This window comes from Gopherus flavomarginatus, chromosome 1, assembly GCF_025201925.1.
Source record: "Gopherus flavomarginatus isolate rGopFla2 chromosome 1, rGopFla2.mat.asm, whole genome shotgun sequence".
In the NCBI taxonomy this organism is placed as follows: Eukaryota; Metazoa; Chordata; order Testudines; family Testudinidae; genus Gopherus; species Gopherus flavomarginatus.
The window spans coordinates 173,729,117-173,756,128 of record NC_066617.1 but is presented as its reverse complement, the minus strand read 5'-3'; the positions used below and the strand labels follow the sequence as shown (position 1 = coordinate 173,756,128).

Genomic DNA, 27,012 nt, shown 5'->3' with positions numbered 1-27,012 from the left:
TCGAATTTTCACCATCAAAGAAACATCTTCTCAGAGTTGGATTTTTCCCTCTTCCCAAACTACCTTCTATCCTTTTGACCTAGGGGTACGTCTACACTACGGGATAATTTTAATTTTACATAAACCGGTTTTATAAAACAGATTGTATAAAGTCGAGTGCACGCGGCCACACTAAGCACATTAATTCGGCGGTGTGCGTCCATGGTCCGAGGCTAGCATTGATTTCCGGAGCGTTGCACTGTGGGTAGCTATCCCGTAGCTATTCCATAGTTCTCGCAGTCTCCCCCGCCCCTTAGAATTCTGGGTTGAGAGCCCAGTGCCCGATGGGGCAAAAATCATTGTCGCGGGTGGTTCTAGGTAAATTTTGTCAGTCATTCCTTCCTCCGGGAAAGCAATGGCAGACAATCATTTTGCACCCTTTTTCCCTGGATTGCCCTAGCAGACGCCATAGCATGGCAACCATGGAGCCCATTCAGCTTTTTTTTTTTAAAGTCACTGTATGTGTACTGGATGCCGCGGACAGAGGCGATAGTCCAGCGCTACACAGTAGCATTCATTTGCTTTTGCATGATAGCAGAGATGGTTACCAGTCGTTCTGTACTGTCTACTGCCAGTGTAAATTAGCAATGAGATGATGGTTATCTGTCCTTCTGTGCTGTCTGCTGCTATCATGGGTGCCCCTGGCTGAGATCGGCCGGGGGCGCAAAAACAAAACTGGGAATGACTCCCCGAGTCAATTCCTCCTTTATGGTTTCTAAAAAAAGAGTCAGTCCTGCTTAGAATATGGGGTAAATGTGCTAGAGAACCAGTGTATCAGAGAGCACAGCTACTCTGTGTCAGATCCCGCAGAAATGATGAGCTACATGCCATTCACGGGGGGTGCCCCTGCAACAACCCCACCCATTGCTTCCCTCCTCCCCCAACCTTCCTGGGCTACTGTGGCAGTGTCCCCCCGATTTGTGTCATGAAGTTATAAAGAATGCAGGAATAAGAAACAGTGACTTGTTAGTGAGATAAAATGAGGGGGAGGCAACCTCCCCGTGCTAGGACAGTCCAGGCAGGACATTAAGCGGTGCGGGGGAGAGGAGCCCAGCATGCCGCTGCTATTATAGTCCAGGCAGGACAGAATCTTTTCTTTACACAGGAAAAGGAGGGGGCTGATGGAGCTCAGCCCCCAGTAGCTATGATGAAGACGGTTACCAGCCATTCTGTCCCGTCTGCTGGGAATGTCCAGGAATCATTCCTATTTTCACCCAGGCGCCCCTGAATCCAGCCAGGGGTATTCAGCAGTTATCAAGCATGTACCATCTGCCACCGGGGAGGGAAGAGAAGCGGATACTGCTCTTTACTGCCGCAGCATCGCGTCTACCAGCAGCATTCAGTAGACATAGGGTGACATTAAAAAAGTCAAGAAAGGATTTTTTTTCCCTTTTCTTTCACGTGGTAGGGGGGAGGGGGTACATTGACGAGCTATTCCCTGAACCAAGCCGGCCAATGTGTTTGAACCTACAGGCATTGGGAGCTCAGCCAAGAATGCAAATACTTTTTGGAGCCTGCTGGGGACTGTGGGATAGCTGGAGTCCTCAGTACCCCGTCCCTCCCTCCATGAGCGTCCATTTGAGTCTCTGGCTTCCCGTTACGTTTGTCACGCAGCACTGTGTAGCCTGTAGATTTTTTTTTCAAATGCTTTGACATTTCGTCTTCTGTAACGGAGCTCTGATAGAACAGATTTGTTTCCCCATACAGCGATCAGATCCAGTATCTCCCGTACGGTCCATGCTGGAGCTCTTTTTGGATTTGGGACTGCATTGCCACCCGTGCTGATCAGAGCTCCACGCTGGGCAAACAGGAAATGAAAATCAAAATTTCGCGGGGCTTTTCCTGTTTACCTGGCCACTGCATCCGAGTTGAGATTGCTGTCCAGAGTGGTCACAGTGGTGCACTGTGGGATACCGCCTGGAGGCCAATACCATCGATTTGCGGCCACACTAACCCTAATCCGATATGGTAATACTGATTTTAGCGCTACTCCTCTCATCGGGAAGGAGTACAGAAACCGATTTAAAGAGCCCTTTATATCGATATAAAGGGCCTCGTAGTGTGGACAGGTACAGCGTTAAATCGTTTTAATGCTGCTAAAATCGGTTTAAACGCGTAGTGTAGACCAGGCCTAGGAGTTGAATGGGGGTCAGTTAACAGCAGTTTGGTGTATTAGCACGTTTATGTGGCGGGTGCCAGAATCTAAACTTAATCTCTGTTTAAATGAAAGTCTGTAGCCATTATGGCTGTACAAATGACCATAGTTTTACAATTCATCCAAAAGACTGCACCTCGAGCTACACCTTAAAACCATGCTGGGGCTTTGGGTCATTTCTAACTTACGGAAAAGTACCACCTACTGAGTCATTAACACAGCTCCCTACAGCAGCTTTGTGTCTCTCTCGGTCAGGTACCAACTTGCTTGGCTTGATTCTGCTTTCTCAGATGGAGGAAATGGGATCATGGTATCAAGTGATGTGCAGGCTACTCAGAGAACAAATGCATAGAGCCTTTAATTTTCAGAATAGCTTTATTTGGTTTTTTTTCAGCATAGCTAGAACACAATGATGAATAATAGAGTCAATATATTAGTAAGAGAGGTAGCGTCAGATAAGAGAATCATTAAGCAGCAATAACAAAGTCCCTACCACAACAGTAACTGTCAGCAATTAACACATAGATGACTACACATTAATACACATACAAATGCTTGAATCACACTGGGGTATTGAAACAGCTGCAGCTCTAGGAAATTGAAGAGATCTGTCTTTCCTCATACGAATGGATTTGAACTTTGAATCTGAAATAGTTACTTTAGTCTCAAGAAACTCAGCTGCTAAATGTTCCCTGTTGCCTTAATAACTATGCATACAGCATTTACATAAAACTGTAACCCAGCATTTCTTACAAAAAGTTAAATAACATGGAACATGACTGATGCAAGAACAAAAGCTAATGGACTAGAATAGCCAAATGCCTCACAGGAAGGTATTATCAGTGCTCTAGATGGGATACAAGGCTTAAACTTTATATCCATTGGAGATTTAGATGTCTTAGGGTATATCTACACTATGGGATTATTCTGATTTTACAGAAAATGAATTTTGAAAACAGACTGTATAAAGTTGAGTGCACGTGGCAACACTAAGCACATTAATTCAGCGGTGTGCGTCCATGTACCGAGGCTAGCATCGACTTCCGGAGTGTTGCATTGTGGGTAGCTATCCCATAGCTATCCCATAATTCCTGCAGTTTCCCCCGCCCATTGGAATTCTGGGTTGAGATATCAATGCATGATGGAGCCAAAAATTTGTCACGGGTGGTTATGGGTAAATGTTATCAGTCAATCTTCCCTCTGTGAAAGCAACGGCAGACAATCATTTTGCACCCTTTTCCCTGGATTGCCTGGGCAGACGCTATAGCATGGCAACTATTGAGCCCATTCAGCCTTTCTTCACTGTCACCATATGTCTACTGGATGTTGTTGACAGACGCAGTACTGCAGTACTACACAGCAGCATCCCATTGCCTTTTGCAAGTTAGCAAAGTTGGTTACCAGCCCTCCTGTACCGTCTGCTGATTTGCAAGTTGACAAAGATGGTTACCAGTCATACTGTACCGTCTGCTGCTGTCATGGGTGCTTCTGGCTGGCCTCAGTGAGGTCAGTTGGGGGCACCTGGACAAAAATGGGAATGACTCCCCACATCATTCTCTTCTTTAAGTTTTGTCTAATGGAGAGTCAGTCCTGCCTAGAATATCAGGCAAGCCTACTAAAGAACTAGAGAGGCAAACGGCCACTCCGGGTCAGAGCCCCAGACATCCCGCAGAAATGAAGAGCTGCATGGAAGGGGAGGGCGGTTGGCTTACAGTGAAGTAGAGTGAACCACTATTCTGCACTTGCTCAGCCTATAGCTGAAAATGGGAATCTGGGACAAGCGTTAGGGATAGAAGCACAGGCAGGACTGAACCTCCATTTGTGTGTGGGCCTTTGGTTGACACTGGCAAAATACAAAATGTCCCAGGATATGTATGTTGGGGGACAGTTCTAAACGGCAGCTTCATTTATTTAATTTGCAGCAAAATGCGAAGGTCTAAGTATCTGATTGTGAGCCGTGGTAGCAAGGGGTAGGCGCGACCATATGGTGCTGCTGACTGGGAGAGCAGCCTGAGGCAGAAGCCTCCAGCTGCCATGATATGCCAGGCAGAAGTGAATCTCCATTAGACAAAACTTAATGAAGAGAATGACCTGGAGTCATTCCCATTTTTGCCCAGACGCCCCCGGCCAACCTCACCGAGGCCAGCCAGGAGTACCCACGCAATGACAATGACGGATATCAGTCATACTGTACCGTCTGCAAGGCAAGGCAAGAAAAGGCAAAGCAAGAGGACGCTGCTGTGTAGCGCTGCAGCACTGCATCTGCCAGCAGCATCCAGTAGACATACGGTGACATTGGAAAAAGGCAAGAAACAATTTTTTCCCTTTGTTTTCACAGAGCGGGGAGACTGGGGCTGATGACATATACCCTGAACCACCCGCGACAATGTTTTTGACTCTTCAGACTTTGGGAGCTCAGCCCAGAATTCAAATGGTTTTCGGAGACTGCGGGACCTGTGGGATAGCTACAGTCATCAGTCGCCCCTCCCTCTGTGAGCGTCCATTTGATTCTTTGGCTTTCTGGTACACTTGTCTCAACTCCTTAAGTTTCACGCAGCACTGTGTTGTGTCTCTGTTGTGGCCTCTGTCCATCATGGCCTTGGAGATTTTTTCAAATGTTTTGACATTTCGTCTTTTGAAACGGAGCTCTGATAGAACAGATTCATCTCCCCCATACAGAGATCAGTTTCAGTATCTCCCGTGCGGTCCATGCTGGAGCTCTTTTTTGATTCCGGGACTGCATACTGGGTGTCAAGGTTCCTTCCCCACTCTGAACTTTAGGGCACAGATGTGGGGACCTGCATGGACACTTCTAAGCTTAATTACCAGCTTAGATCTGGTATCACTGCCACCACCCCCAAGCACTACTTTTCGTCCCTGGGTAGCCTTGAGAGACTTCACCAATTTCCTGGTGAGCACAGATCCAAACCCATTGGGTCTTAAAACAAGGAGAAATTAACCATCCCCCATCCTTTCTCCCACCAACTCCTGGTGGATCCAGATCCAACCCCCTTGGATCTAAAAACAAGGAAAAAATCAATCAGGTATTTAAAAAGAAGGCTTTTAATTAAATAAAAGAAAGGTAAAAGAAAACCCTCTGGGAGAGATTAGCATACCAGCTACTCTCACGGACAACAGATTCCAAACACAGAGGATGTTCCCCTGGGCAAAAATCTTAATACACACAAGAATACCCAAATTTGATAATTCCCTTAATGGTATCAAGACAAGTTGAGAGGAGGTTGTGAAGGCTGGGACTATAACAATGTTTAAAAGGGAACTGGATACATTTATGGTGGTTAAGTCCATAAATGGCTATTAGCCAGGAAGGGTAAAGAATGGTGTCCCTAGCCTCCTGTTCATCAGAGGATGGAGATGGATGGCAGGAGAGAGATCACTTGATCATTGCCTGTTAGCTTCACTCCCTCTGGGGCACCTGGCATTGGCCACTGTTGGTAGACAGATACTGGGCTAGCTGGACCTTTGGTCTGACCCGGTATGGGCCGTTCTTAAGTTACAAAGAAAATAAACATAAATCTATTTATTCCTTTCTAAAACTTACTACTCTGATAAGAGGCTGGTTCCTTGATCTTTTTTACTCAGGCTGAAACTGAAACTCACTAAACAAAGGAAACTTCCCTCCTTCCTTTTGAAACATCTTGTTCCCCCATTGGTTCCTCTGGTCAGGTGTCAGCTAGGCTAGGTGAACTTCTTAACCCTTTACAGGTAAAAGAGGCATTAGCCCTTAAGTATCTGTTTATGACACTGGGCAAACAGGAAATAAAATTCAAAAGCTCACGGGGCTTTTCCTGTCTACCTGACCAGTGCATCCGAGTTCAGATTGCTGTCCAGAGCGGTCACAATGGTGCACTGTGGGATAGCTCCCGGGGGCCAATACCATTGAATTGTGGCCACACTAACCCTAATGTGAAATGGCAGTGTTGATTTCAGCGCTACTCCCTTCATCAGGGAGGTACAGATATCGATATTAAGAGCCCTTTATATCGAAGTAAAGGGCTTCGTTATGTGGATGGGTGCAGGGTCAATTCGATTTAATGCTGCTAAATTCGAGATAAACTCATAGTGTAGACCAGGCCTTAGAAATGACAGAACAGAAGTAGCAGCTGCAATATTCATTCATAGAGAAACATGCATAGGAGTGACAGTAAACAGAGGGTCGGCTCAGCCACTTAATTCCCCTACTAATGCATGAGAACTGGCCACGGAGTTAGAGGAGCCCAGCTGCAGGGTAACAGATTAGAAAGTGTACACAGTGCTAGCAGATGCATTAGTGATACCTATTATGTTGTTATAATCATGTTGGGACAGGATATTAGAGACACAAGGTGGGTGAGGTAATACCTTTTATTGGACCGACTTCTGTGGGTCGGGTGAGAGAGAAGCTTTCACACATATACAAAGATCTTCAGGATTTAAAGAAGAGTTCGAAAGCTTGTCTCTTTCACCAACAGAAGGTGGTTCAATAAAAGATATTACCTCACCCACCTTGTCTGTCTAACATCCCCTCAATAGACTACAAAGAGCTACTGTTTCTATAGGAACAGGAAGCCATGTCTGTCATGGGTGAGAGCTGTCGTTGGCCTGTGATTATTGCTGTAGGTCAGGGAACAACTGTAAAAAATAGATAAGAAAGAAAAATAGAGGTAGACTGGGGCCAGAGCATGGAAAATGGGAAAATCATCAGTCTCAAAAAATAGGTCTGGATGCAGCAATGTATTTACCTTTAAGCACATAAGTAGTCCCAGTGAGTCCAGTGGGATTATTTGCATGCTTAAAATTAAGCACATGCTTAAGAATTTTGATGGATTAGGGTCACCCTGTGCACATACATGCACAAAACCCAAAGCAAGAACTACAAAAAAGCACCACAGATAATTTTCAGATCAAACATTTTGAGCTGTTCACTTTCTCCAGATCTTGGCCTATTCTTCTGTCATAACTCTAGTCCCAGATTTGGACCTTAGCGTCCAAAATATGGGGGTTAGCATGAAAACCTCCAAGCTTAGTTACCAGCTTGGACCTGGTACTTGCTGCCACCACCCAAAAAATTAGAGTGTTTTGGGGCACTCCGGTCCCGCCGAAACCCTTCCCTGGGGACCCCAAGACTCAAACCCTTGAGTCTCACAACAAAGGGGAATAAATCTTTTCCCTTCCCCCTTCCAGGTGCTCCTGGAGAGATACACAGACACAAGCTCTGTGAATCTAAACAGAGGGAGTCCACCCTCTGTAATTCCAATCCTGGAAACAAAAGCACTTTCCTCTTCACCCAGAGGGAATGCAAAATCAGATTAGTAAATCTAACACACACAGATCTCTCTCTGACTTCTTCCTCCCACCAATTCCCTGGTGAGTACAGACTCAATTTCCCTGAAGTTTCCCAGTAAAGAAAACTTCAACAGGTCTTAAAAGAAAGCTTTATATAAGAAAGAAAGAAAAATACATACAAATAGTCTCTCTGCATTAAGGTGACAAATACAGGGTCAATTGCTTAAAAGAATATTGAATAAACAGCCTTATTCAAAAAGAATACAAATCAAAGCACTCCAGCAACTATAGACACGTAAATACAAAAACAACAAAACCATGTTTGGTACTCACACTTGGAAACAGAAGATTAGAAAACAGAAATACTTCTCCAAAGCTCAGAGAAAGCAGGCAGACAGCAAACAAAGACTCAGACACAAACTTCCCTCCACCCAGAGTTGAAAAAATCCGGTTTCCTGATTGGTCCTCTGGTCAGGTGTTTCAGGTGAAAGAGACATTAACCCTTAGCTATCTGTTTATGACACGCCCCCCAAATTGCAGACAGTGGGGAAGCTCACTGGCGGCGATTTTCGTTTAGAACTTGAAAATAAACAGATTACTACAACACATGCACCTTTACATATACCACTAAGTATATAACTAACAGACTTTTACATTTTAAGAACACTTTTTAACTACTGAATTCTGGGAAACTCTCACGGGAGAGTGCATCAGCTACTTTGTTAGAAGCTCCTGTGATGTGCTGAATTTTAAAATCAAAATTTTGGAGAGCTAAACTCCAATGAAGAAGTTTCTTGTTGTTTCCCTTGGCAGTATGAAGCCACTTTAGTGCAGCATGGTCAGTTTGTAGTTGGAACCGCCGTCCCCAAACATATGGGCGTAGCTTTTCCAGGGCGTACACAATGGCATAGCATTCCTTTTTACTGACTGACCAGTGACTTTCCCTCTTAGACAGTTTCTTGCTGAGAAACACGACAGGATGGAAGTTGTGATCTGTTGCTTCCTGCATGAGCACTGCTCCTATACCACGCTCAGATGCATCCGTGGTTACTAGGAATGGCTTGTCAAAGTCCGGGGCCCTGAGTACAGGGTCAGACATGAGCGTTGCCTTAAGTTGGGTAAAGGCCTTTTGACACTCATTAGTCCACTTAACTGCATTTGGCTGGGTCTTTTTGGTCAGGTCGATCAGTGGGGCAGCGATTTGGCTGTAGTGTGGTACAAATCGCCTGTAGTATCCGGCCAAGCCTAAGAAGGATTGGACCTGTTTTTTTGACCTTGGGACAGGCCACTTTTGGATAGCATCCACCTTGGCCTGTAGGGGGTTTATGGTTCCTCGACCCACCTGTTGCCCCAGGTAAGTTACTTTGTTTTGGCCTATTTGACACTTTTTGGCCTTAACAGTTAGTCCAGCCTGCCTGATGCGCTCAAAGACCTTTTTCAGGTGTAGTAGGTGTTCGGGCCAGGAGTCTGAAAAAATGGCCACATCATCGAGGTAGGCAACTGCAAATTCTTCCAGTCCAGCTAGTAGACCATCTACCAGCCTCTGGAAGGTGGCGGGTGCATTTCGAAGGCCGAAAGGAAGGACATTGAATTCATACACCCCCGCATGGGTGACGAATGCTGACCTCTTCTTGGCAGGTTTATTTAGCGGTATTTGCCAGTACCCCTTGGTTAAGTTTATTGTAGAGATGAACTGGGCACGTCCCAACTTTTTCAATAGCTCATCGGTGCGTGGCATTGGATAGTTGTCCGGACGAGTTACCGCATTTAGCTTACGGTAGTCCATGCAAAAGCGTATTTCCCCATCTGGTTTGGGTACCAGAACCACTGGAGCTGCCCATGCACTGGTAGATGAGTGGATTATACCCATCTGTAGCATGTTCTGGATCTCCCGTTCTATAGCATCTTGGGCATGAGGAGACACCCAGTAGGGTGGGGTTCTGATTAGGTGAGCATTACCTGTGTCAATGGAGTGGTATGCCTGTTCAGTCCGTCCTGGGGTGGCTGAGAACAATGGGGTGAAGCTAGTGCACAGCTCCTTGATTTGTCATCGCTGCAGACGTTCCAGGGTGGTTGAGAGGTTCACCTCTTCCACGCCACCGTCTTTTTTCCCGTAGTAGGAAACACCGTCAGGCCACTCAGCATCATCTCCCTGGACTGTAAACTGACAAGCCTGTAAGTCTCCGGAATAGAAAGGCTTGAGAGAATTAACATGGTACACTCTAGGCTTTAGTGAGGAATTGGGAAATGCTATGAGGTAGTTCACAGTTCCCAGGCGCTCTTGGACCATGAATGGCCCTTCCCATGATGCTTCCATTTTATGGGCCTGTTGCACCTTCAAGACCATAACCTGGTCTCCTACGTTGAAGGAACGTTCTCTGGCATGTCTGTCATACCAGGCCTTTTGCTCTTCCTGAGCATCCTTTAGGTTCTCTCTAGCAAGGGCTAAAGAGTGTCGGAGGGTGCTTTGTAGGTTGCTTACAAAGTCCAGAATGTTAGTTCCTGAAGAAGGCGTAAACCCCTCCCATTGCTGCTTCACCAACTGTAATGGTCCCTTAACCTCGTGACCATACACAAGTTCAAACGGTGAAAACCCTAAACTGGGATGTGGTACAGCCCTGTAGGCAAACAGCAACTGCTGCAACACTAGGTCCCAATTATTGGAGAATTCGTTGATGAATTTACGTATCATGGCCCCCAAAGTTCCATTGAACCTTTCCACCAGGCCATTGGTTTGATGGTGGTACGGGGTGGCAACCAAGTGATTCACCCCATGAGTTTCCCACAGTTTTTCCATGGTCCCTGCCAGGAAATTAGACCCTGAATCTGTAAGGATGTCGGAGGGCCAACCTACCCTGGCAAAGATGTCTGTTAGGGCCAGGCACACAGTGTTAGCCCTGGTGTTGCCTAGAGCTACTGCTTCCGGCCATCGGGTAGCAAAGTCCACTAAAGTCAGTACGTACTGCTTTCCTCTGGGTGTCTTTTTTGGGAAAGGACCCAGAATATCCACAGCTACTCGCTGAAATGGGACCTCAATTATGGGGAGTGGCTGGAGAGGGGCCTTGACCTGGTCTTGAGGCTTACCCACTCTTTGGCATACCTCACAAGACCGGACATACTTGGCAACATCCTTGCCCATCCCCTCCCAGTGGAAGGACTTCCCCAACCGGTCCTTGGTTCTGTTCACCCCAGCATGGCCACTGGGATGATCATGGGCTAAGCTTAAGAGCTTCCCCCGGTACTTAGTTGGAACCACCAACTGTTTTTGCGGCTGCCATTCTTCCCGGTGTCCACCAGAAAGAATTTCCTTGTATAAAAGTCCTTGGTCTATAACAAACCGGGATCGATTAGAAGAGCTGAGAGGCGGTGGGGTGCTCCGTGCCGCCGCCCAAGCTTTCTGAAGGCTGTCATCTGCTTCCTGCTCAGTCTGGAACTGTTCCCTTGAGGCTGGGGTCACCAGTTCTTCCTCAGACTGTGGACTTGGGCTTGGTCCCTCTGGAAGCGATGTGGATTATGGGGTTGTTTCCGTTGCTGGTGAACCGCTCTCCGCTGGTGCACCTGAGGTTATTTCAGGCTCTGGCTGAGCCTTTTGGGTATGGCTGTCTGTTGCTTCTGCCAGTTTTGGCTCGCTGGCGCCCTCTGGCTTTGAGTTTGAAGATGTGGTTGCACTTGCTGGTGCTGGTTGCTGTTCCAGTTCTGGGCCTGGGACTGGAGGTGCTGTGGCTGTTTCAGTGGTTGGCATGGAATCTGGGTCCACTACCTCTGTCTGGGTCTCTGGTAACACAGACGGGGCGTCTGTGGACGGTTCAGGAACAGGAATAGGTCTGGAAGCTTGCCTGGTTTGGCTACGTGTAACCATTCCCACTCGCTTGGCCCGCTTCACCTGGTTGGCCAAGTCTTCCCCCAGTAGCATGGGGATAGGATAATTGTCATAGACTGCAAAAGTCCACATTCCTGACCAGCCTTTGTACTGGGCAGGCAGTTCAGCTGTAGGCAAGTCTACAGCTTGTGACATGAAGGGGTAAATTGTAACTTTGGCCTTTGGGTTGATGAATTTGGGGTCTACGAAGGATTGGTGGATAGCTGACACTTGTGCCCACGTGTCTCTTCACGCAGTAACCTCCTTTTTGCCCACTCTCAAATTTTCCCTTCGCTCCAAGGGTATTTGAGAGGTATCTGGGCCTGGGGATCTGTGGTGTGATGGTGGTGTAATGAATTGCACTCGCATGGCGTTCTTTGGACAGTTGGCCTTGATATGTCCCAGTTCATTACACTTAAAGCATCTTCCATCTGATGGGTCACTGGGCCGAGGTGAGTTACTGGAGACTGGTGAGGTGGAAGAATAGGGCGTTTGTGGCTTTACTTGGGTTGTATGTGGGGTCTTTGGCTGTCCTCGGTTGTAGGGTTTATGGTCGGTGTGCCCCCTGGGGTATTTGTTTCCCTTGACCGTAGCTTTCTTGCTTTTTGCCACTTCCAACCATTTGGTTCCAATTTTCCCCGCCTTAGCGAGATTTTGGGGTTTTTTATTTTGTATGTACCGTGTGATGTTCTTAGGAACACCATTCAAGAACTGCTTTATTTCTATGAGGAGGTGCAGTTTTTTTAAGGTTTTAACATTGTGTTTTGATATTTAGGCCTTATAATTTTTTTCAACGTAGTAGGCGTGTTTGGGAAATGACACATTTGGTTTTTACTTTTGGGTTTTGAAATGCCGACGGGCATGATTCGAGGTTATTTCCATTTTGTATTTGGCCTTGGTTTGAAAAAGTTTATAGTTGTTTATGTTTTTTTTAGGCATTTTAGCTGCCACCTTTGCTAAAGGTCCACTGAGCTGTGGCCTTAATTTTACCATGTACTGGTTTTTAGGGATGCTGTACCCAAGACAGGCTCTTTCAAAATTTTCCAAGAAGGCCTCGGTGTCATCACCTGCCTTGTACGTGGGAAATTTCCTGTGCTGTGGAACGATAATTGGCGCAGGGTTGTTAGGGTTGGCTGTGTTTTGCTTAGCCTTTTCTAATTCCATGGCCTGTCGGTGGGCTTTCCTTTGGAGGTCCATCTCTTTTTGTTGTTTTTTCATGTCTCGGCGGTGGGCTACCTCTTCTTCTTGTAGTTTTCTGTGGTGGGCTGCATTTTTGGCTTCTTCTTGTTTTTGTAGCCTTTCCATCTCTTGTTTGTGAGTTGCCTCATCTCTGGCCATCTGTGTTCTGAGCAGTTCTATCTGTTTTTCCATTGCCTCGAGCTGTACTGCCTCTGGTTTTCGTGACATCGTGTTTTCTTGTGTTGGGGTGCCCTCCGGTGTTTATTGTCTGAACTGCAGGCTCTCTGTTGCCTCCTGAAGTCTGCCTAGCAACAGTGCTTATTTCCCTTTCTTCCTCTAGCGTAAACTAGAAAAACCACTTTATTTGCATGTATATAGTGCTGGTATTTGCCTCCTAATGGGAGTGCTATTGTGTCACAAAAGACTCTTTTGTCACAGCTTAATGGCTCCTTGCTTAATATGCAAGCCAGAAACTTGCCAGAGAGAGCAGAAAAAATTTTTTTCTCTGGTTCCCTTTTAAAACAAAACTGTTTCTCTCTGCTAAAAAGCCCCTAGCAGAGAAAAGAAAAATAAAATATTTCTACTGGCTTCTGGATTTTGTCTATCCCACCGCTACCACCATGTCATAACTCTAGTCCCAGATTTGGACCTTAGCGTCCAAAATATGGGGGTTAGCATGAAAACCTCCAAGCTTAGTTACCAGCTTGGACCTGGTACTTGCTGCCACCACCCAAAAAATTAGAGTGTTTTGGGGCACTCTGGTCCCCCCGAAACCCTTCCCTGGGGACCCCAAGACCCAAACCCTTGAGTCTCACAACAAAGGGGAATAAATCTTTTCCCTTCCCCCTTCCAGGTGCTCCTGGAGAGATACACAGACACAAGCTCTGTGAATCTAAACAGAGGAAGTCCACCCTCTGTAATTCCAATCCTGGAAACAAAAGCACTTTCCTCTTCACCCAGAGGGAATGCAAAATCAGATTAGTAAATCTAACACACACAGATCTCTCTCTGACTTCTTCCTCCCACCAATTCCCTGGTGAGTACAGACTCAATTTCCCTGAAGTTTCCCAGTAAAGAAAACTTCAACAGGTCTTAAAAGAAAGTTTTATATAAGAAAGAAAGAAAAATACATACAAATAGTCTCTCTGCATTAAGGTGACAAATACAGGGTCAATTGCTTAAAAGAATATTGAATAAACAGCCTTATTCAAAAAGAATACAAATCAAAGCACTCCAGCAACTATAGACATGTAAATACAAAAACAACAAAACCATGTTTGGTACTCACACTTGGAAACAGAAGATTAGAAAACAGAAATACTTCTCCAAAGCTCAGAGAAAGCAGGCAGACAGCAAACAAAGACTCAGACACAAACTTCCCTCCACCCAGAGTTGAAAAAATCCGGTTTCCTGATTGGTCCTCTGGTCAGGTGTTTCAGGTGAAAGAGACATTAACCCTTAGCTATCTGTTTATGACATCTTTAACTTGACCTCTTTAGAGAAAAAAGCTTAGGATGTGCTGGTTTTCTTTAACCAAGACCCTGCTAAACCCAGCCATCCTTAACCAAATTAAAGTGACCAGTCTGGAACATGCTGAACCAGGATAACCTTAAAAAAAAATCCCAAAATGCATTGAAGTCAGAAAAATCCTAAGGTTGATGCTGCATGAGGTGGTCAATTTTGAACAGCCATAACTTTAGATGAAGTCAATTTTTCTTCCAGCGTGGCTTAAATTTTTAATACTCAGCTAGGTTTACAAAACAAGCCACATTCATGGTTTCTAGCTTCAGCTGTGTGAGTTAGCCTCAGCACAAAATTTCTGATAAGAAATTATGAGCAGAAGTATATTTTTCTCATTTGTACAACTCAAAAATGACAAAAGTGACTGTTTGAACTAAGAAGAAACAAAGATTGGGCTGAGACCACCACTAGAAACTTTAAGATCATAAGGAATGTGAGAAAAATTGACAATTGAAAAAAAAAGGGTATTGGAATGAATGCTTGATCTCAGCTTGTAGTGATGGTGTGTGTGCTGCCCTTGTATAAGAACATGACATGGTGTCAAAGCTGATTCCCCACTCTGGCACTTCCAGTGCAGAAGGTGGGGACCCGCAAGGATTCTAAAAATTAATACTGGCCACTCCACGCTTGTGTTAAACTCCCAAGATTACAGCTTTTCTCTGACCTTGGATTGGTAGATGCTGCTACCACCCAGGTGCAGAAGTCCTTTGAGAGCCCAGGTGCACTTGGGAATTCCTTCCTGTGGGAATTTCTTCCATGTTACCTCCATGGCAAGCCCTTTCACACACACACACCTCCCCCCCCACTCCAGGGAAGAGCTGAGGAAAGAAAAAAAAAAGGAAATCAGCTGTTGCCACCAGCTAATTAAACAATCTGTGCACTAACCTCTTAGGACAAATTCGATTCTGTTCTTATAAAAGGTAGATTTAAAAAAAAAGGGGCAGGGGGAAGAAAATACATCTGGGAAATCAGGCTATTGCTAGAATTTAAAAGAGAAACTACAAGGATTAAGCACCAAGAACAGTTTTCTTGAGGGCCAGCTTCAGGGTTACAGGCAAAACAAAAGCACTTGGGGTTAGCACAGAGGAATCCACAAGCCATAAAGAAAGAAAATGGATAAACCTAACTGCATCTTCCCAGACATTTCCTGATCTACTTTCATATCTGGGGTTTTAAATGATTAGTTCCTAAGTATGATACTGATGATTTTTTCACACCTGGCCCAAGCTTTTTACATCATAGCTCTGCTCTGTTTGCCTCTCCCCAGGAGAACAACAACAGATAGACAAAAGGGGAGTCGTTTTTCAATTTTAAAAAGTTCTAGCCTCTCCATTGGCTCTTTTGGCCAGGTGCCCACTCACTTCTTTTTACTTATGCATAGCAGTGAGACTTTTTAACCCTTTACACATAAAGCAATTAGAGGACAGCTACTAAGAGGGATTTTATAGCTACTGGCTGGATGGGTGTCCATAAAAGGGAGCTCTCCTCTGTATTTATCACACATGGGTAAATCTATTTTATGCAAACGTTTATATAAATGCTCCTGAAGTCACAGAAAGCACAGCCATTAGGCAAGTCAGAGTGTGCCATCTGATGTAACATTGAGAAGTAGGATGTTATCTCTAGGTGGAGGATAATTGCTGCCCTGTGCAAAAGCGTTTGGTTATTCTGTATAAATAAGTTACCAAATGCAAACTAGAGCAAGCTAGTCCAATAGCGTAAACACCCAGGGAGGGCATTGTGAGGACTAGTCCAAACATTCTGGTAACTCAGCAGGGAGTAAGCTGAGGCACTAGCTGGAATTTGCTACTTCAGAAAACACAAGAGGTATGATGGGTGAAAATGGAATGAAAAAGGAGCAATGAGGAATGTCAGTAGTCCTATTTTTGGATTTTATTTTAACTCCTTCTTTCTGCTCCTCATTTTCAACCTTTGAAAATAACTTATTCTGGCTTTTTTAATCCTTAAATGATTAGCTTTTATTCATTAGCTTTGCTACTACTGCTCTGTCTGGTTAACAGCCTGTCTTGAAATTCTATAGCTCTTTCACCAGTAGTGCAGGGTAAATGAAGTGTGGCTGGAGCCATGAACAGCAAAAGGAGGAATGTAAGGAAGGGAAACAACAAGTCTCGTGAATGAATTCCATGGACAGATGATCCAGATCCATCAGTCATTCACTGCTGAAGAAGAACCTGATCAGCTAGATAGGAGGAAAGAAGCAGGTGGATAGTTGCTGTCCAGTGGGACTGAGACAGACGACATTAGGTCTGTCCCTGATATGTCTGAATCTGGTGTCAATGTTTTAATTCCTGTATTTCAGCTACAGAGTCTAAATTGAATCACACTTCCCTTTTGTTGATGTTACTTTCAGGCCATGCCAGGTCACTGCTCCTAATGCTGAATCAGGTTTGCCAAGGAATGATCCAGTAGATGAGTTAAGATGCTCTAAATTCTAGAAAACAAAACAAAAAAGAAAATGGAAGAAAATCTTGTTGATTGTTGAAAGCAAGAAATGGGGACTGACCGACTGCTTAAAATACAGCAGCACCTGTAACTAAAAGTTCTCCTAGTCACGTTACATTGAGTGTTGGATTTCTTATACACAGACAGGCTACCATGTAGCTTGAGTTCCACCTTTATTTCCCTTGCCTACCTGGAAGCATACCTCGTCTGGAAATCTCTGTAGCACAGAGAGACATCTAGTGAATGAATAACACAACTGCCAGTAAATATATAATCATGTAACATGTGATCTTTGGGGTTTTAACCCAGGATCTATTGATCTAACAACAGGAGCTACGGTCTGTTAGCTCAAAGGCTATACATATTTAAACCTCTATGAGGTCCAGCCACTAAAGGAAGACAGAGCACCTTAAGGAGTTACAACTACATCAACTCATGCTGGGCAGCTAGGTCCCTATGCAGCAGTTGCTTATTTGTTATCAGGTTCCTCTGTTTGAGCTTCAGTATACTTCTGACATCAGTCCCCTCAATATTAGGTTTACTATTTCCCCCAAGGAAGAGGATTCTTAAAGTGAAAGCCTTTTGGAGGCTTTGTTTTGTTTTTTGTTTTCCTACTAGAGAATGTGCCTTGAGAATCTGTTTCTGAATGAAGCTCAAAAGAGATTATTCAAAAGTTAGTGACTAGAGCATACTTTGTGCCAGTTATTTCTCTTTTGGCACAAGCTGTCCCGATGGAACACGGTCCTTTCCTGGAGATTCATAACGGTGGTGATGGTGGGGTTGCTGGTTTAACTTGAAGGAGCATTTCACTTGTACACTAGATTAGTGAATCAAAGCCACCTCAGATCAGTAGTGAGTAGTTACCAGTGGGACTTACCAACTGATGGCTCTCCAGGAGCATAAATAAAAATTAGAATAAAAATAAAACAAAACAAAACAAAAAACAGATTTTTAAAATTTAAATCAGAGTTTTCTTTTTGAAAAACAAATATGTTTAAAATTAAATTTGAATTTATGACAGGCTATGTTAAGGCCTGTAACAAGGCCAGCTGCCTCCTGAGTGCCCCCTCCTGGCTGGAGGTCATTCTGCAGCACCCCACTACTGTTTCTCCTCTCTTTGAGGCCCCTTAAGAACAGCACATGGGCTTATCTGAGTTACCACCAATCATGTCTGCTTTAATTGAAACAGTTCACAAAAATCCTCAGAGTCCCCAAATGACATTCATCACCACAACAGAAAAATTTATACTTAGCTGTGGCATGTTCTATCACCAGAGCTCTTCTTCTGTCCCAGTCCAAGCCCAGACCCAATCAGGGTTTCCCACAGAAGGCTCCAGACTCCCCTGATGTCAGGCATTTCCTGCAGACCCTTTCACTTCCTGCAGTTTCCTGATCCCCCCACCCACAACAGCTTTTCATGGGGAAATCACATGATTTCTCAGCTGTAGCTCAGTCAGTATTCAGAGTGTGCTCACTCCAGGCCCTCCAGCCCATAACAGGCAAGCCACACCTTAAAAGGCTGAAACATACTAGAATCTACTAAAATAATTTTTTTTTTAATTATGTGCTGAACCAATGAGTCCTGCTGATATACTGTGAGGACCAAGTCCAAGATTTTGTTTTATAGACAGGATCAATTTAGGGGGCAAGACATCTTTAACAAACTTTTGAATTCCAGCTGTATAAATATGGCACAACATGCCATGTACTGCATTAAGTTTTTATATTATTTTCAGTCTTTAGAACAGAGTGAACTCTGGTAATTTACTTACTTCCAGTTGTTAGTAGTTTCAAGCTGTTGTGCACAAAAGATCTGCAGAAACACTTTTAGTTTCACTTTTTTTCTTATGTAATCTACACATTTAAAGTAGTTTTATTTAACTAATTAAAACAATTTTTAAATGCTGACTGATTTGTGCATTTTTTAATTCAACTCCAATTTCCATCCAAAAGCAGCTTGATAGAAATCATGGGTAAAAAGTTACCTGATAAACAAGAAACACATTTTCTAACAATGAAAAAAAATGGAGTAAAATAAAATATAGACAGAATATTCAGATTCTTAATTTCTGAAGGATGGCTACATAGATGGTTAAATCAACGTGCAGGCACCTTACTAAATTTTGCCCTGCCATAATCCAGCAGAGTCTCTCCCCTCTGCTCACCATTCTCACAGGAGGGGAGAGGATGCAAAGAGCCCATCAGCTCAGCAAGGCTCCACTCCCTCCTCTCTCCTGTAAGCAACACAGACAGAACTGTGCCTCTGCTCCTTGCTCTCCCCCTGCCGCCTCCAGCCTGGGAAGAGGTAGAGGTGGGTGAAGAGCCACTCGAGCTGCAGCCCTCACTCTAGAAAGGGGAGAGGGAACCCCTCTGCTGTTGGCCTACATCTGGAAGAAGTAGGGTCAAGAAACCCAGGTGGGACAGAAGTGAGGCTGGGCTGAACAGATGGGTAATGTGGGCTGGGTGCAGACTGAACTTTTGGAGGGGCTGGGGGACAGGATTAATTGCTGGGCAGGTGAAGGGTTAAAATTCATGTGCTGTTTATATAACAATCTGGTATATGAATTGTGTCAGCTCTTTTACAGGCCCCAAAAGTCCAGAGTTTGGTCACGAGACCAGAGGCCTAGCAAATAGCGATTAGCTAAGAGAAAGCAGAACAAACAAAAGATAATCTTACTTTTGCTAAAATAAGCCTGATCAGCAAAATTGCCAGATGTTGGAGGAATAACTGTGTCTTATTCAAAGTTGCAAACAGAACAAAGAAGCCCTGTTTCTGTTGTGCTCATTTCTTCCGTGGGGAGATGTTCTTCCCACACGCCAACCTTAAGTTTATGAAAGGTTCAAGCATGTCAGTATAGTATATGGCCTCCTCCCACCTCCCTTTCCCAGGGACCAATGCCTGCCTTAAAATGAATAACTTGAAAACAATCCTTATTGCTATATACTTTCACTGTTTCTTTGCTTTAACCCCTAGGTATGTACCTGTTGGACAATCAGAGGAGCCCACTTCATTCCAATGAATCCCAAATCAGAATTCAACATGTATACATATTTTATAATAATACATTTTATTAAAGTATTAATTAAATGTTAACTTGTTAACCTAAAACCATGGGTGGAGACATTCTGTAACCTTTGACTATTGGCTACTGTGCTATCTTGTCTTGCTGCTAGACCTCTCCGGGGGTTTGGGACTACCTACGCCATCACTTTCCCCTGCTCATGGAAAATCCACAGAATCCACTGTAATCAATTGATTGACAGTGTGTCTCTGAGCCTAAAAAGCAAGGTGACACTCCATCAGTGCTGTATATAATAAACTCCTATGCTTGACTTCTACATAGTGTAGATTTATGTTCCATCAGCAGAGGACAGGCCAATGTGGAGGTGAGAGCTCCTGCAGCAGGGGCCAAAATCACCTTACCTAATACATTCGGGAGAGTGAGCAATGGTAATTGTCACACTGGAGATGGGCAGTAGGAGTTCAAAATCAAAAGACGGAAAAAATAATGTAATGTTTTAAAATCTCATTAGTTTGGGGAGGTCTAATTCATGGGTTTTGATCTCAACAGTGAAATACACACAACAAAAAGACACTTGACAAAAGTAACTATAGTGGGAACAGCTTACAACTACATCTGGTGTGTCATCCACAATTTATTCAGAGGGAGACCCACCTTTCAATAAGAAACTACATAAAATCTGACAGGTCAAATAAGCTGATCTACAAATCCTATTGTCTAATGAGTTTTCACAATTTATGTAGATAAAAGAGACTGAAATGGCACGGTTACCCTCCTTACATGACAGAACCAGCATTAGCATTTCAAAGATCACGTGCAAATAATTTCTGTGAGGAATTAAATGGGGATTTGTAACAGTGAAACTGTTCATATGTTAAGGTCATGTTAATTTTTGCCTCCATATCAGTAAAATAAAGCTTTCAATGGCCAGCGATTTTGAACATGGTAAATGATTTGAATGAACAGCAGAAAGGAGCTATCAGAAATCATTTTACACTGTGAAATGACACAAATGAGGTGTGTGGGGGCAATTACGTTAAATCGCTTACAGTGAAATTCCCCCTGTGAAGAGGGCCAATACAAGGCTCATTTTGAAGGCTGTATACTGGCCCTTTGCACACAGGAGAATTTCTCCCTTGGTTACTGAGTACCATGTAGCTGGAAGTGCAACAAAGACTCTTTTCTGTAACAAATAAAATCTGAAATGTTTCATGTGTCAACACAACTTCACATGCAGTCAACAGAAATAGTTTTAGTTGTACTTGGTACTCCTTGAAACGAATGCATTTGCACGTGTTTTTGGTCACACAAGTATAAATCTGGAGAACCACGACGGACTGAAACTGAGGAGCTCTACATTTAGAGAGGTAAAAGAAACAAAGAGTTCTGTGGCACCTTATAGACTAACAGACATTTTGGAGCATGAGCTTTCGTGGGTGAATACCCACTTCGTCAGATGCATGTAGTGGAAATTTCCAGGGGCAGGTATATATATGCAAGTAAGTAGTAGTCTAGAGATAATGAGGTTAGTTCAATCAGGGAGGATGAGGCCCTGTTCTAGCAGTTGAGGTGTGAAAACCAAGGGAGGAGAAACTGGTTTTGTAGTTGGCAAGCCATTCACAATCTTTGTTTAATCCTGAGCTGATGGTGTCAAATTTGCAGATGAACTGAAGCTCAGCAGTTTCTCTTTGAAGTCTGGTCCTGAAGTTTGTTTTTCTTTGCTGCAGTATGGCCACCTTAAGATCTGCTATGGTGTGGCCAAGGAGGTTGAAGTGTTCTTCTACAGGTTTTTGTATATTGCTATTCCTAATATCTGATTTGTGTCCATTTACCCTTTTCCATAGAGACTGTCCAGTTTGGCCAATGTACATAGCAGAGGGGCATTGCTGGCATATGATGGCGTATATTATATTGGTGGACGTGCAGGTGAATGAACCAGTGATGGTGTGGCTGATCTGGTTAGGTCCTGTGATGGTGTCGCTGGTGTAGGTATGTGGGGAGAGTTGGCATCGAGGTTTGTTGCATGAATTGGTTCCTGAGTTAGAGTTACTGTGGTGCGGTGTGCAATTACTGCTGAGAATATGCTTCAGGTTGGCAGGTTGCCTATGGGCGAGGACTGGCCTGCCACCCAAAGCCTGTGAAAGTGTGGGATCATTGTCCAGGATGGGATGTAGATCCCTGATTATGCGTTGGAGGGGTTTTAGCTGGGGGCTGTATGTGATGGCCAGTGGAGTCCTGTTGGTTTCTTTCTTGGGTTTCTCTTTCAGTAGAAGGCTTCTGGGTACACGTCTGGCTCTGTTGATCCATTTCCTTATTTCTTCGTGCGGTTATTGTAGTTTTGAGAATGCTTGATGGAGATTTTGTAGGTGTTGGTCTCCGTCTGAGGGGTTAGAGCAGATGCGGTTGTACCTCAGTGCTTGGCTGTAGACAATGGATCGTGTGGTGTGCCCGAGATGGAAGCTGGAGGCATGAAGGTAGGCATAGCGGTTGGTAGGTTTTCAGTATAGGGTGGTGTTAATGTGACCATCACTTATTTGCACCGTGGTGTCTAGGAAGTGGACCTCACGTGTAGATTGGTCCAGGCTGAGGTTGATGGTGGAAGCTGTTGAAATCGTGGTGGAATTTTTCCAGAGTCTCCTTCCCATGGGTCCAGATGATAAAGATGTCATCAATGTAGCGTAGGTAGAGAAGGGGCGTGAGTGGATGAGAGCTGAGGAAGCGTTGTTCCAGGTCAGCTATAAAAATGTTGGCAAATTGTGGGGCCATGCGGGTGCCCATAGCGGTGCCACTGATCTGGAGATATATATTGTCATCAAATTTGAAATAGTTGTGTGTGAGGATAAAGGCACAGAGCTCAGCAACCAGTTGTGCTGTGGCATCATCAGGGGTACTGTTCCTGACAGCTTGTATTCCATCTGTGTGTGGGATGTTTGTGTAGAGAGCCTCTACATCCATGGTGGCTAGGATGGTGTTTTCTGGAAGGTCACCAATGCCTTGTAGTTTCCTCAGGAAACTTAGAGAGGTGTAACTCACAGAAGAATTGGACCCTTATGTCCCTAAATGCCTGCTTATAATATATGCTGAAAACCCAGTTTGCTTTAATTAACAGTTTATTAGCTCATTTCCATATCTAGAGCAGGCCTTCCTGGGCTTCTCAGCATGTTATGGAAAAGAGATAGAGCCAGATCGCTTCTTTCCTAGGCCAGTTGCTTCACCTAGCGAAAATGTGCCTTGGTCACCTGACCCTCTGGGATACCCCAACAAACCTGGATTTTCCACATTACTGTTGCTCTCCTGGCTAGAGCTGGATGAATTTTTTTTCCATGCAAAACCTTTTTTTAGACCGACTGAAACAATTCATTAATTTGGGTTGATTTTGGCAATTTATCTGTTTCAGAATTTCTCTTATTTTCAAAGCATTTAAAAGATTTTTTTTAAATCCTTGAAAAATTGAAACATTTTGTTTCAGATTGACCTGAAGCTAATTATTTTTTGAAGCTTTTGGACCTGCACCCAAACTGAATATTCAGTTCTTCACACAGCCCTGTCTCCTGCCTCCCACACTGCTTCTGCTACTTTCCTTCCCACTCCCACTTTCCAGAAGCCCCACAGCACAGCTCACACTACTCACATGCTCTCCCCTTGAAGGTATAATCTCAGCAGCTACTAGTTCTCTGGAGTACCTATCAGTGCTGAAAGGAAAACGAAAACAGGAATGAAGAGCTAGTGCTATGCAGGACAGAGGTGTTATACCATGAAAAACTGAGGGAACAGAGGGAACAATTCCATGGGAGAGAAGCCAGATAAGATTATGAATGAATGCACTGAAAGAATGGCTGCAAACCTTTCCTTCTATGATGCAGACAGACAAACAGAGGGCTACTAGCTGATACTGGCAGATGCATGAGTAATCCTGCATTCACAATTCTTCTTTTAAAAATAATTCTAAGTACAAGTAGAAAGCAGCATGGTATATTATTAAACCAAGAACAGTTCATAAATACTCTTGCTTTTGTGCTGTGCAATGTTTATCCTTGGATAGGGCAGGTGGGGATTTAACTAACTGAATTACCTCAAAATTACCCCTTAATTATATCATACGTCACTGTGAGGATTGTTGTCATGGCTTTCTTTGTTGTTTGTAAGATTATTTTCCACATGGAGCCAAAACAACTGACTGTGGCAAAATATATTTCTGGAATTGCAGAATATTCATCTGTCCACAACCAAAATACTCTCCCCTTTACAAGAAAGCCACACCAGACTAAACAACGGAAATTCTAAAACAAGACTCCAGGGTAAGGCTCTAGTGGCAATGAGACATTCTGACTGGGATATTCTTGGAAAATACAGTAGAACTTCAGAGTTGTGAACACCTCGGGAATGGATGTTGTTTCTAACTCTGAAATATTCATAACTCTGAATAAAACATTATCACTGTATTTCAAAAGTTTACAACTGAACATTGACTTAATACAGTGGGTTTTCCTTTCAGGTGAATTTTCAGTGTCAGATCAGACATGCTGGGTCATTCTCAAACCAGAAACCCAGGCTAAACCTTCCAGTTGGGGCAATTACTACGTACCAGCAGTAGTGTCACATCAGACAGTTCTGCATAGATTTCACAATCCATTTCTGCCTTGAACGCTAAATCCTCACCACTTTTAATCACAGTGCTGCAAAATAGCATTGAGACAACAGAGGAGTAATTCTGAAAATAAATACTAGACATTTACATGAGTAAGAAGTTAATCAAGACAGTGTGTTCCATTCAGTGAGGTTTAAATGATTAACTAGACACACAAAATAAAAGTAATCACATCACTACCTGCTACTTTAGAACCAAGCCTAGCTATACAATAATCTCAGGAGGGTTGGTGGAAAATTGTGTTTTCAACTAAATGAATTTTTTTGCAAAAAAGTGTCTTTTTTCTCCTGAAAATTTTGGGGATTTTTTAGTAGAAAAATTGAATGTCTAAAATCTGAAAAAAAAATCAGCTCTGAAATGCCAGTGTGATGCATTATATGAGTTGCAGTTTGGTTCCCTCCTGCTTCTGTTCTCTTGGACGGGCCAGGCTTCCCAATTGGCCTTCATCTCCCATGATGCATTGGAGCCACGCAACTGCATGAAGCTCTGCCTCCCGTTACTAAGTGGAGAGACTGTGGTGCCTAATGGGAAATGTAGTCCAGTCAGGAACCAAGCCTGTGGAGAGAATGGGAGCATGAAACACCTGAACTACAATTTCTTTGAGATTGAGGTTGGCAAAATAAATACTTTGTTTTTTGGCCAGAACATTTCAGTTTTGAATTTTTACTGAAAACTCTAAATTTTCCATTGAAAAAAACCCTCCGTTTTCTGACCATCTGTATGTCTCAGTAACTTGCTCTTGATTTTTGTCTGTACATGAGAGAGAATATGTATGAGCACTGAATACCGTTCAAAAGCTGCAGTTCTCAAATTGTAGTGCCTTGGCTGTGGGACCACAGAATTCAACTTTTTGATAAATACACACTTGTGGTATTAGAAGAGGAATGATCTGGGGCATGAGAGAGTTGGAAAACCTCGGGCTATGTTACTTATGACAATTTGAAACATCTTGCTCAATTTCTCTCTCTGTGAGTAGCACAGATAGGATAAAAATTACAAGGGGTAGAAAGTCTCAGGTCATTTCAGGCCATAAACTGATCAGCAGCTGGGATCAAGAGGATATTTCCCCTCCCCCCACCATGTTACAGTATGGATTTTTAACACCTGTCTCTGGAGAATCCAGCATTGACCACTCTCAGAGATAGGATAGTACAAAAGTTGACTGAAAACTTGTCAATGGAACAGTTTTCTGATGGAAAAGGTCAAATCATATAGCTAGTAAATGCAGCTCAGAAATTTAGAGACAAGATAATGGTAAGTGATCACTTCCCTATGTTTATTGAGTGCCAAGGCTGAGAAAATGTTGAAATCACCAAAGAGTACTAGCTGGAATTTTCTAAAAGCTGACCAGGACCTTTCCTAGATTAAATGTGATAAATATTTATGTAGCAACACTAAAAGTGACAACCTAGGATAATTCTATAACAATGTAATAAAAGGAATTACAGCAGCAGCTGATCTGGCCATCTACAAAACATCAAATTGCCCTAGACCTGGGGTAGTCAATAGGCAGACTGGAGGCCAAATCCGGACCACCAGACACTTTTGAATGGATCATGAAATCTTTTAATTTCCTTTTTATCATTGTTGTTATTTCTATATTATTTTCTCCGGAGTCTGGACCAAGAAATTTGGATGTTGATAAAAAAATTAATTGATTACCCCTGCCCTAGACTCAGGGCTGGCTCCAGGGTTTTTGCCGCCCCAAGTAGCCAAAAAAAAAAAAAAAAAGCTGTGATCGCAATCTGCGGCAATTCAGTGGGAGGTCCTTTGCTCTGACTGGGAGTGAGGGACCCTCCGCTGAATTGCCACTGAATAGCTGGCCGTGCCGCTCCTCTCTGGAGTGGCCGCCCCAAACACCTGCTTCCTAAGCTGGTGCCTGGAGCCGGCCCTGACTAGACTTAGAAATCTGGTTCCCTGATGGAATGAGGATTGCAAATTATCAATCAAGGAAAGACATAAGGCATGCAAGCAAGCAAAACACACAATGAATAGTGAAGACATAATGAATACAGAAGATATAAGGTGGTGGCAGAAAGGATTATCAAAAAGACAAAAAAAGAAAGTTGGAGAAATTTCTGTGGGAAATGGAATAAAGATTCAAAGCTTTCAGAAATTCTATGAATGAATGGGTTTTGAAGTAAAAGTAAATGTATACTTGGTCTTATCGTAAACAATGAAACTGAGGTCTCCAGCCTAGGAAAGGCAGACATTTTAGCAAAAGAATTCCAAAAGGTCAGCAGTGACATGAATCAAAGCAATAAGAAAAAAAAGGAGGAAAACTGTGAACAATTAAATGGCTGTAGAGAATATACCGATGATGTGTTAAACAAAAATGTTAGTATGCAGTATTGCAGCGATTAGAAAAAGGAGAAAATAAAGCTCCCGGTAGAGATAATATGAAGTAATGAAATGCTCCAACACTTGTCAGAAGGGAGTCTAAAGATTCTATTGCATTCTATAATAATATTTGGAAAAATAATTGCTGCCAATAGAATGGAAACAAGCATTGGTAATACCAATTAGGAAACCAGGCAAGGTATATAGGAGACCTGAGGTTTATAAGGCCTATTGCCCTCACATCGTGTGTGGGGAAAATCACGGGGGGGGGGGAATTATACATGTAAGACGAGTGGTATACTTGGAGAAAAATGATATTATAACTGAGGTACAAAGAGGTTTCAGTCAAGGAAAATGTGCAGTTGACCATACAGTAAGATTAGAAATGAAGGACAAAAATAAGCATAAGGACTAAGAACTTTAGGATAACAGTCTTCTTGGACACTGAAAAAGCATATAACATGCTATGGATAAAAGGCCTCCTATAAACTAGCCAACA

At 43.5% G+C, this 27,012-nt stretch overlaps 1 protein-coding gene across 3 annotated transcripts in view; it reads right to left on the bottom strand.

The window, feature by feature from the left end:
* Positions 1–7,041: 7,041 nt before the first annotated feature.
* The window catches only part of LOC127055031 (OX-2 membrane glycoprotein-like), a 55,396-nt gene continuing 35,425 nt past the window's right edge, over positions 7,042–27,012 (bottom strand). For 2 of the 3 annotated variants that reach the window (XR_007775386.1, XR_007775385.1), the window contains exons 7-8: positions 14,010–16,491; positions 7,042–7,154 (exon numbers count right to left, since the gene is read on the bottom strand). Coding sequence is in view for 1 of the 3 variants with exons in the window: in XM_050961595.1 (XP_050817552.1) it covers positions 16,475–16,491 (17 nt within the window). In the remaining 2 variants the exon portion in view is untranslated. Of the gene's footprint in view, positions 7,155–13,635; positions 16,492–27,012 lie in introns of those variants that run through there. The other variant, XM_050961595.1, reaches the window with a different exon arrangement.